General features: G+C 36.1%; 1 protein-coding gene across 1 annotated transcript; it reads right to left on the bottom strand.

The window, feature by feature from the left end:
* Window positions 1–1256: 1256 nt before the first annotated feature.
* LOC138150484 (olfactory receptor 1G1-like) lies at window positions 1257–2204 on the bottom strand. Its single transcript, XM_069073954.1, has one exon. It carries the CDS (start codon window positions 2196–2198, stop codon window positions 1257–1259), a length of 942 nt encoding a protein of 313 aa, XP_068930055.1. The 5' UTR covers window positions 2199–2204.
* Window positions 2205–12520: the final 10316 nt, after the last annotated feature.

The raw sequence follows: 12520 nt of genomic DNA, 5'->3' as shown, positions 1-12520 counted from the left end.
GTTGCACAGTGTTTGAGGCATGATTTGAACGCTAGTTATCCTGACTCCAAGTCCAGCACTATATGCATTATATTACCTGTCTCTCCTAAATCTTTTCTTCTCCAGCTCTTTTCATTGATTCTTGTGTGGCATAGTTTGAAGAGTTCACCCTATTCTGGGCTTCCTTTTTTTTTTTTTTTAAAGCTACTGGGGTTAAGTAACTTGCTCAAGGTTACACGGCCAGTTATTATTATTTTTGTGGGGGTGCCAAGTATGGGAGGCAGGAACCGAATCCAGGTCTCCTGACACTGGGGCCGGCGCTGTTACACTGCACCATCTGGCCACCCCTAAGCAATTGGGATTAAGTAACTTGCTCAAGGTTACATGGCCAGTTATTTTGTGTGGGTGTTAGGTATCTGAGCCCAGAACCAAACCCAGGTCTCCCGACTCTGGGGCCCACACTTTTACTCACTGCACCACCTGGCCGCCCCTGGGCTTCCTTTTCTGGGGGAACTTTCTAATTTAGCAATATTCTTTTCAGCTGTGGGACCCTCATTCAGGACAGTGGAAAAGCATACTTGTCAGTGTGGTAAGGCATGGCTAATATCTTTGAGGAGATCACAGAAAGTGAAAGAAGGAGATGGAATTAATTTGCGTAGGCAGCATTAATGTTTAGTATTTCTTCAACTACTAGAGATGGAATAATATTTCATTCTTAGGGTTTTCTTTTCTTTTTCTTTCTCTATTATATTCCTTCTCCTTTCTCTTTCTACTTTTACTACATTAAAAAAAAAATTCTTCTTTCACCTTTCTTTCATCATTGAGCAAGATTAAATGTTACATTGGAAAGACCCCTAGACTGAGTTCAGGCAGACGAGTTCAAGTCACCACTTTGCTATCTGTGAATGATATGACCTTAGATAAATCACTTAGTTTCTTTGAGCTTTAGTCCCTTCATCTATAAATAGTAGGGGTGGGGATCTGAAATTCGACTAGATGATCTTTCATTTCCCTTCTGGCTCTATATTCCAGGATTACTAAGGTGATCTTCCTAGCTTTAACATTCTATCATTCTGTGATTCCATCATAATTGCTTTTCACCGCTTACATTTCCTACCCCAACTCCTCATTCTTCATAAAGTATTTTCTTTTGCTCAAGACTTTTCAGGGTAGTCTCATAGATGTGGCTATGCCTTTTATCACATTTTGTGAAGTTGGCTTGGATAAATCTAATTGTCCCCAGGACTCCCCCCCACACACAAATTCTGCATTTGATCTTATTGAAACAATAATGACCTCCTACTAAGGAGTCTTCCCAAGGCCTCCTTCATGTCCTTGTTCCTCAGACTGTAAATAAAGGGATTCAGCATGGGGGTCACCACAGCATACATCACAGCTGCCAACCTATCTTTTCCAGCTGAGTCAGCCTCAAAGGGAATAAAATACACACCAATGGCAGCCACATAGAACAGGCAAACAGCAGTGAGGTGGGAGCCACAGGTGGAGAAGGCTTTGCATTTTCCCTTCACTGAAGGGACACGGAGTATGGTGGTCACAATTCGGACATAGGAAACAAGAATCATCAAGGGGATCAGAATAGTTAAGGCCCCACCCCAGTACATCAGCACATACTGGTTGGCATAAGGTTGGGAGCAGGAGAGCTTCATCAAAGGGAGGAGTTCACAGAAGAAGTGAGGAATAGTATTAGAATCACAGAAGGGTAATTGAACCAGAAGGATTGTATGAGTCAAGGAATATAAGTGAGCCAGGACCAATGACACAGCCACCAGCAGGAAACAGCGTTGGGGGCTCATGCGAATAGCATAGTGGAGAGGGTGGCAGATAGCCACAAGTCTGTCATATGCCATAACCCCTAGGAGGAAGACATCCAACCCAATGAACCACAGGAAGAAGAAGTTCTGGGCAAGACACCCACCGTAGGGTATAGTTTGGCTCTGAGTCTGAATGTTGAACAACATCTTTGGCACTGTGGTGGAAGACAAACACACATCAGTGAAAGAGAAGTTGGCCAGAAAGAAATACATAGGAGTATGGAGGTGGGAGTCAGAGCAGATAGCCAATATGATGAGAAGGTTCCCCACTACCGTAACAAGGTATATGGCCAGGAATAGGCCAAAGAGCATCAGCTGTTGCTCCAAATGCTGAGAGAGCCCGAGGAGGAGAAATTCATAGACTCTTGTATGATTTCCTTTGTCCATTCTTCTGGTATAACTGAGGAAAAGAGAGGCAGGACATCATAATAACAGTTCACATTTATCAAGAATCAAGAGGAACCTTAAAATAAAAACTTCTAGAATGCAGAATGTTTCTAGGGGAAGAAACTTTGAACACAGAATGTTAAAATATAAGGTAGAATATTAGAACTAGAGAGAACGTTAGGGAGTAGAACATAGAATGTTAGCGCTATAAATTACTGAAAATAGAATATTGGAGCTAGAAAAGACTCTAGAACATAGAATATAAGAGGTAGAAAGAGAACATCTACTACAGCTCCTAGACTTTATCCTCCCACCATTTCTTTCCAAAGCAAGAAGTTTTCATTTTTTCCTATCGAGCATGAAATAACAATTTCATGAGCACCTGTATTAATAAGAGTTGGTATTGGCAGAGTACTTAAAAGTTACAAAACACTTTACATCTGTTCTTTCATTAATATCTCACAACTACTTTTTGAGGTAAGTAGATTGGGTCCTTATGATCAATTCCATTTTGTATGTAAGGAAATAGAGGTAAAGTGACTTTCACAAGGTCACACATCTTACAAGAGACAAAGCTGGTACTAGAGTCTGTTTCTTTGTGGGACAGAGGGATGATCTAGTGCTTTCCTCAAAACCTTACTGCCTCCAATCACTCACTCAATCAGTTAGTCAATCAATCAGCCACTGTTTACTAAGGACCTATTATGTACCAGGTACTGTACCAGGTATGGAGGATACAAAGATAATAAAGAAATAGTCCTTGGTCATAGGATGCTCACATTCTATCAATGGAGACAGTGTGTGGATATCTAAGTATATAGGTATATATACATTTGTATATATAAAATAAATCCAAGGTAATTGAGGAGCTAGCAGCTAGGGGAGGGGCAATCTGGAAGTTGTACTTAATCTGAGCTTTGAAGAAAATTCAGAACTTCTAAGAGGAGAAGGTGAGGAAGGAATGAATTCCAAGTACAGACTGTGAACAGCATGTTCAAGGGCTCCATTCAATCTTATCTTTCTTGGCCCACTTAGAACAATACTCTGCACATACTGCACATTTGATAATTGTTGAATTAGTATCTTTAGTTTTTAATGAAGGAAAGATGGTAAATGAACATGGGATCACAGAATTGTGCCTGCCCTGAGACACGTCCGTTGGATGCAGAGGATTCTGGTATTTATTTCATTAGAATCAGAACACTTGGGGTTGAATCTTGTCTCCATCTTTTGCCAGTTTCATGACCTTGGTTAAGGAATTTCCTCTTTGGGGAGTTCATTTTTTTATTCATAATATGGGGATATAAACATTTTCTCTAATACCTAACAGGTGTCTTATGAGGATTAAATGAGATAATGTGTGTGAAGTGTTTTGAAACCTAAGTGCTAGACTAGTTAAAGTTATTGCTATTATGATTTCCAGCTGCTCAAAAAATATGTTATTTTCTTTACACTATCCCTGATAGGTGGTCGTTTTCAGGGTTCTAGATTCTGTTTAAAAACTTTCAAAAGCAGACCATTTCACTTTTTGACCACTCTGCTTGTTAGAAATTTCAAAATTATTTTCTTTAAGTTTTAATTACACTGAACCAAAATATGCTTCCCTGAAACATTGTTCTCAAGTCTTCCTCTGAGTATAAGAAGTATTAGTTGAATCCTTCCCCATAATAAAATTGTCCATCTTTAAAGACAGTTATTTCCTCCATTCCTGATTTTCATCCTCACTTTTTTCAACCATTCAACCATATGTTATGGTCTACAATCCCCACATCATCTCAGTCCCCTTCCTCTAGATAACAAACTCTAGATTGTCTATGTCCTACCTAAAATGTGGCACCCTAGAAATGAATGTGGTGTTTCAGATGTGATCTAAGACAGAGGACAGCAGGGCAATCTCCTTATCCTTGTGGACACTTGAATGTCTCCTCATCCCTCCTTAGATTGGATGAGATTAAAATGAGATGAGCATTATCCAGGACTTACCTAGTTGGTCCAAGGCAATGTCTGACACGGTTGCTTAGGGAATGTCTTCTTCTGGAGTAGAGGAGTTTCCAGAGACTGTTATGGTAAAAACACCTGATGATTCTACACAAGGAATATTTACTAGGTTTAGAGGCCCTGAGCTCCTCATTAAAGGCAAAAATGGAGTAATTGCCTCTGAGTCCCTAGGGGAACATTATTTCCTTCAGGAGAGATTCCTTTTCTGCATGAAGATTTGGGAATATGTCCCATTACCTAGAGGACTGGGGTGAGCTTTTCTAGAACCTCCTATTGTATTTTACCCCCTACTCTTCAAACATCACTTAAATATGAGTATCAGAGATGTGGCTTCCTCTGTTCACACAATCATGGAATTAGAGAGTTGAGTGTGGACTTAGCAACCATCTACTTCAATCCATATATTCAAGACATTCCCACTATAATAGAGCTGCCAACAAACTACAGTCTGCATGATAATCTTCAAGGAGACAACCCATTCCACTTTTAGAAAGATTTTTTTCTTTTCATCAATTCTATGTATATTTCTCTCCTTGTCTCTGGTTCTGCCCTTTGAGCCCCAACAAAGCAAATCTGTTCATTCCCAAGACAGTCCTTTGAATGTTTGTACATGCCTTCCATGTTCTCCTCATGTACTGCTATTTCTATCATACAGAACTATAAAATTCTGGCACTGACAGGGATCTTAGGAGTCATTGACTTTAATTTGTCCCTTAAAAGGAATCCCTTCTTACAACACATAGGATAGGTAGTACATTTTGAAGACCTCCAGTGGTGGGGAAGTTATTTATTGAAAAGCAACCCATTCCAGTTGAGGAAAGATCCAATTGGTAAAAAGTTTTCCCTTATTTTTAAGCTGAAATCTCAATAACATTTGAACTCATGACAACATTAGAACATAATGATAGCTGAAATTGAGGTAGTGCTTTAAGGTAAGCAAAGACTTTTATAGATATGAAACCAATGAATCTTCATAATAACCTTAAAAATTAGGTGCAACAGGTATTATTCTTTCCATTTTACACATGACGAAAACAGATTAAGAGAAGTTAAGTAACTTTCCAAAGGCCACACAGCTGGGTCAGTGGCACTATTTGAACCAAGGTTTTCTTGATTCCAGATCTAGAACTCTCCAATATGATACATTATCTCTTTCATTAACGATCATTAAATTTTTTTAGAGATGAATATTTTATTTTCTTGTCATCTGCTTCAAATTATTTAAATATCTTGGTTTCAAATGCTTTAAATAAATCCACACGTGTTATATGATTAAAAATATTAAACTTGTTGTAAAGGAGGGTTATAATTTATGTACATTGTAATAAAATGTATTATATTTTTTAAAAAATCATGACTGTTCACTTCAATTAGCGTGTTTAGCATAATCCAAGAAGATTTGTCATTAGGATTTAAATATAAATTTGGGCATGACTGAAATGACTGAACAACAATAACACAGATAAATTTGATTTCTTCTTCTGAAAACTACCGGTTCATATCTTCTGACCATTTATCAATTGGGGAATGGCCCTTATTTTTAATAAATTTGATTCAGTTTCCTATATATTTGAGAAATGAGGCCTTTATCAGAGAAGTCCACACTTAAAATTTTTTATATTACTTCGTTGTCTATGGTATCCTTTTGCAAAATGTAGTTTCCCTGCCTATTTCTTTGAATTCGGTCTATTTTTGCTTTTACTTTTTCTGAGATCATGCTTGCTAATCCTGCCTTTTTACATCAGCTAAAAGATAATGGTTTCTTTCTGGTTGCTTAAAATAGTTTCTCCTTGACCTGGGAGCACTGGAATTTGGCTCTAATATTCCTGGGAATTTTCATTTTGGGATCTCATTAAAGAAGTGATTGGTGAATTCTTTCAATTTTACCCTCTAGATCTAAAATGTCAAAGAGTTTTCCTTGATAATTTCTTGAAATATCATATCTAAGCTATTTTTTATTATGGTTTTCAGGTAGTCCAATAATTCTTAATTTCTTCTCCTGGATCTGGTTGAGTTGTTTTTTAATGAGATATTTCACATTTTCTTCTATTTTTTCATTATTTTGACTTTGATTATTTCTTGATGTCTCATGTAGTTAACTTCTATTTGCTAAATTCTAATTTTTAAGGAATTATTTTCTTCAGTGAGCTTTTGCAACTTTTTTCCATTTGGCCAATTCTGATTTTAAGGAGTTCTTTCCTTCAGTGAATTTTTGTTTCTTTGACCATTAGGCCAATCTTTTGAGTTGTCCTTTTCTTCAGTATTTTTAGGCTCTTTTATCCAGCTGTTAATTCTCTTTTCATACATTTTTTCATCACTCTCATTTTTTATCTTAATTTTTCTCTCACACTCATCTCTTTTTTTAAACTCAGGAATTCTTGTTGTACTTGAGCCCAATTACCTTTTTACTTTGAGGCTTTTTAGTTTTTTTTTTTAAACATTGCTGTCTTTTTTGAGTTTATGTCTTGGTCTTCTCTGCCACTATTGTAGATTTTTGTGGTCAAGTTCTTTTTTATTGTTCACTCATTTTTCCAACTTTTTTTCTTGACTTTGAACATTATACTGAAGTTGGGCTCTGCTCATCTGGGGGTGAGGAGATGCTTTGCCAAGTTTCAGGGTTTTTTGTGCTGCTGTTTTCAGAGCTAGTTTTGGGTATCTGTAAGTTTTTGGTGCTTCCTGAGTAGGTACAAGGTCCTCTTAAACAACAAGTAGCAAACCATGGGATTAGCTAGGTTAGGATGCTGCTTCAATCACAGCTGTAGGAACTTTTACCTATAGGACAGTGAGGGGTGTTGAGTGTCTGAACCAGGGAAGATTGAGGAAAATTCTACTGACAAGGAATGCCAGACCCAGCTATGCCATGGCGAAGCAACCAGGGTAAGAAGGAACCAGCATATGCCCAGTGAGTGTAGAAGCACTGGGTTGGGGACACCACTAGCTGTGGGCACTTAGTCCTGTAAGTAGAAGTCTTGGTTCCAGTTCGAGGACAGAAGGGAGAACTGAAGGAGGATATGAAGACAGAGACATCCCTCATACCTCAGGACTAGAGGTGATTATAAAAACTAAGCTATTACCAAAAAAAATGCACAGACAAAAGAGAAAGAATCCAACCATAGAGAGTTTTTATGGGAATAGAGAAGACTGGGGTTTGTCTTCAGAAGAGGATACTGAAGCAAAGAAACCCTCTTCTACCCCCAAAGAGTAACATCAAATGGTCACCTGTTCAAAAAGAATTCATAGAAGAACTAAAAAAAAAAAGACTTTAAAAATCAAATGAGAGAGTAAGGGAAAACTAAAAAAAAAAAAATAAGAGCAATTCAAGAAAAACAAAAAGATTGTGAAAAGAAAGTGAGCCAATTAGAAAAAGAGATCCATAATCCTAAGGAAGTAAACAACTCCTTGAAAATCAGAATTGGGCAAGGGGAAGCCAGTGAAGAAATAATAAAACAAAATATAAAGAATGAAAAAAATAAAAGACAATGTGAAACATCTCATTAAGACAACAACAACAACAACAAGGGATCTGTAGAACAGATCAAGAAGAGAAAAACATAAGAATAATTGGGACTACCTGAAAGCTATCATCAAAAAAAGAATCTTGAAACAATAATACAAGAAATAAAGAAAATTGTCCTGAAGCTTTAGAATAAAAGGGGAAAGTAGCAAATAGAAAAAATCCACCAATCACTACCTGAAAGAGATCCTATGAGATTCCCCAATTGATAAATGGTCAAAGGACATGAACAGGCAATTTTCAGAGAAAGAAATTAAAGATATCTATAACCACATGAAGAAATGCTCTAAATCACTATTGATTAGAGAAATGCAAATCAAAACAACTCTGAGGTATGACATCTCACCAGTCAGATTGGCTAAGATGACAAAACAGGAAAATGATAAATGCTGGAGAGGATGTGGGCAAATTGGAACACTAATGCATGCTGGTGAAGTTGTGAACTGATCCATCCTTTCTGGAGAGCAATCTGGAATTATGCCCAAAGGGCTATAAATAATTTCAAACCCTTTGACCCAGCAATACCACTCCTAGGGTTATATCCCAAAGAGATCATAGAAGTGGGAGGAAGACCCATATATACAAAAATGTTTATAGTAGCTCTTTTTGTGGTGGCAAAGAATTGGAAATTAAGGGGGTGCCCATCAATTGGGGAATGGCTGAACAAGTTGTGGTATATGCATGTTATGGAATACTATTGTGCTATAAGAAACAAGGAGCAGACGGTCCTCATATTTACTTGGAGAGGCTTATACAAACTGATGCTGAGTGAGAAGAGTAGAACAAGGAGAAGTTTGTACACAATTACAGACACAATGTATGTGGATGACCAACTTTGATAGACTGGACCCTTCCCAGCAATGCAGTGATAAAAGTCAATCCCAATAGACTCATGATGGAGAGAAATATGTGCATCCAGAGAAAGAACTAGAAAGAACTGAGTTTATATACAGGTGGAAGCAAAATACCTGATCTTTTTCCTTCTCTTGTTTGGTTTTATGTCCTCTCTACCATTTTTCATTCCATCTGATACAATCCGTCTTTATAACCTGACTAATGTATAAGGTGAAACTATTTACAGATCCTATACCTGACTATATGCCACCATGGGGGAGAGGGGAGGGAGGGGGACAAAATGTGAAACTCAAGGAATTGTGGAATTGAATCCTGTAAACTAAAAGGAAACAAACAAATTAATTTAATAATTAAAAAAAGAAAAAAAATGAGATTTGGGAGTGGCTAGGTGATATGGTGAATAGAGTACTGGCCCTGGAGTCAGGAGGACCTGAGTTCAAATCTGGCCTCAGACATTTAACACTTAACTAGCCGTGTGACCTTGGGCACATCACTTAACCCCAATTGCCCTCCAAAAACAAAATAAAAATAATTAAAAAATAAGATTTGTGTGGCTAAGAACAATTGGATGTTATTGGTTGAGGTCTTCTGTGGTACCTGTTAGGTTAGCATTTGGGAGAACTTGCACACCAACTTCAGAGCAGAGCTCTATTATTTGTTTTTCCTGATTACAGTTAAGTTTTAAAAAGAGAGGAAGGATTTTCCTCGGGCATAATATTATACCAATGATATGTATTTTCAAATACAATATAGGCTAGATCACTATACACAAAATTCAGTGTTTCAAAGGATCCACAAAGCCATCAATATGTATACTCTAACATCAATGCTATATGATGATCAACTGGGAACAATTGAGCCATTCTCAACAACACAATGATCTAAGATAATTCCAAAGGACTCATGATGAAAAGTGGCATCCATATTCAGAGAAAGAACTTATGGAGTCTAAATACAGATCAAAGCATATTATTTTTCACTTTATTTTTTTCATGTTTTGATGTGGTGGGGTTCTGCTTCTTCTTTCATAATATGACGAACATAGAAATATGCTTTACATGATTGCACTTATATAACCTACATAAAATTATTTACTGTCTTAGAGGAGGTGGGAGATAAGAGAAGGAGAGAGAAAATATGAAATTTAAAAAAATTTTAAAAATTTTAAAAATTTAAAAATTGTCTTTACATGTAACCGGGAAAATAATCAAATATTAAAAAGAGAGAGAGAGATATCCTATGAGGAAAACCCATAGGAATATTATATATCAAATTCTGAAATCCCCAGCTCAAAGATAAAATATTATAAGCAACAAGAAAAAAAACAATTTAAGTATTGTGGTGTCACAATTAGAATCACATAAGATCTATCAGCAGTCACACTAAAAAACCTCGGGTCTTGGAGCATTATATATTGAAGAATATATAGAAAAGAACTAGAGTTGCAGTGGAAAATATCATACCCAGCAAAGCTAAGCATAATCTTGAAATTTTTAAAAAAATTAATATTTAATAAACTTTTAGGACTTTATTTAAAAAAACACCTGAACTTATTAGATTTGACATACAAGAGCTGAGTGAAATATAAGGTACATCCCAAAGACCAATTACAAAGAGTAATTAATAAGGACAGACTGTTTGCTTTTTATGTATGTAAAATGTAAAACATATATCTAAGATTGCTATTAGCAATTATGTGGTTCATAATAAAGATTGGGGTAGACTTGAGTATGATATGACTTTGAAAAGTAAAACCATTTGGTAACATCTAAAAAGTGTTATTATTTTGTACAAATAAGGTACAAGAGGAAGAATCAATACAGAGGACTTAGATGGAGGAGGAGAGCTGTTAGTTCTGGAAACCTATTTTCATCAGGAATAGGTTCAAGAAGGAACAACACATATACATATACATACATATATATCTATATGTGTATGTGTCTTCTAAATTCAGAAAGAAGTAAACCATTAAGCGGATAGGGAGAGAATAGGCTCAAAGGAGGGCATACAAGAGGGTTTCAAGGAATGGGAATGGGAAGACAAGGAAGGGACCGTTGGGAGGATAATGGAGGGATCTTTAGAGGGGAGAGTGAGTGAATAGGTCAAAAGGAGGAAAATAGATGGGTTCTAACATGTATGGGAATGGGAGGATGAGGGCAAGATCCTTGGAGGAGGGGTAGGTTAAGTAATAGGAAGGCAGGGTAGTGGGTAGAAGTAAAGTAGAGGAATTAGGAGGGATAGGAAATAAGAAATATGCACAACATAAAAATAAAGATCAGAAGTAGAATTTATTAGGGAAAGTATATGTCTATATATGTTTATATATATATATATATGTAAGTATTTGTATCAATAAATAAATATATCCCTGCTTAATTGTAGCCTTTTGGGGGGGGAGTGGGTAAAAAAGAAAAAAGTAAAAAGTACATAGCAGAGAGCAAAAGAACATTAACAAGGAAGCAAAGAAAAGATGGACAGTTCTCAACACAATGCATAGTATTTATTATATAGGCTTTCTTGAAATGGAGATTTATTGCTATATATTTTGAATCCTCTGTTATGTTTTGCTGTGCTCATGATTTGCATTTTTTCTTTTCTTATTTTGTATTTATGGTTCATTTAAAATTAGCCATAAAAAAAAGATCACTGGGCTATCTGAAAACTATGATAATAAAAGAATGCATTTATCATATTTCAAGAAATCATGAATAAAAACCATCCAGAGGGCAAAGTGAAAATAGAAAGAATCTTATTGTCATCTCATGAAAGAAATATAGTAAAACTTAAAACTCTAAGTAATATAATTCCAAAATTCAGAAATAATTAACAACTTTAGCAAAATTGCAGGATATAAAATAAACCCACATAAAACATTGACATTCATATATTACCAACAAGGTCCAACAGCAAGAGGTAGAGAAATTTTGTTTAAAATAGCTGTAGACAATATAAAATAGTTTACCTGCCAAGAAAATCTGAGGAACTATATGAACAAAATTAAAAACACTTTTCATACAAATAAAACCAAATCTAAGCAACTGGAAAAATATTACTTACTTATGGGTAGGCCCAGCTAATATAACAAAACTGACAATTCTACCTAGAGAAATCTACTTATTCAGTGTCATACCAATCAAACTACCAAAATATTATTTCATAGTGCACCATTTGGTAGTGCAAACTACCAAAAATTATTTTTGGCAGTTACATTTTTATTTATCTTAATTTTAATTTATTTTATTTTTAATTTATGGAATAAAATAAGCACTTCCATAATATAGTACAATAAAAAATGATCGCACACAGAACTTCAAATCTATTATATACAACTTACTATTCCCTTTAAATATATAATAAAATAATGTAATTTTTTCTTCTTTTGCCCTTTTTTCTTCTCTCCCTCCTGCCCCCCAGAGATAATTAGAGTTAACTACCATTACACACACACACACACACACACACACACACACACACACACACACACACACACAGGCACTACACATCATTCCATACATACTTCTACTTATCAGTTCTTTTTTTGGATACAGACATTGTCTTACTTCAAATGTCTTTTGTGATTAATTTGAATATTTATAATAGTCAAAATTACTTATTTGCTCAAAGTTGTTCTCCCCCCCCCTCCCTTTTGGAGGGGGGAAGGCAGGGCAATTGGGATTAAGTGACTTGCTCAAGGTCACATGGCTAGTTAAGTGTTAAGTGTCTGAGGCTGGATTTGAACTCAGGTCCTCCTGACTCCAGGGTTGGTGCTCTATTCACTCAGTCACCTAGACACCCCTCACCACATAGTTTTAAACAAAAGATATCATTCAGTAAGTCCTTAACTCAATCATCCTTAAACAGCAAACCTCCTTAAGGGATACAAACTACAAAGGTCTCCCACCCCTAGGTCACATTGCCTTAATCTCAGCAGTCAGAAAGTCTTCTTTCTTCCTGA

The sequence above is a fragment of the Petaurus breviceps genome, unplaced genomic scaffold (assembly GCF_028583685.1).
Source record: "Petaurus breviceps papuanus isolate PSGF00001 unplaced genomic scaffold, PetGlider_PUasm1.0 90879, whole genome shotgun sequence".
Classification (NCBI taxonomy): domain Eukaryota; kingdom Metazoa; phylum Chordata; class Mammalia; order Diprotodontia; family Petauridae; genus Petaurus; species Petaurus breviceps.
This window is presented reverse-complemented; position numbering and strand designations above follow the sequence as displayed.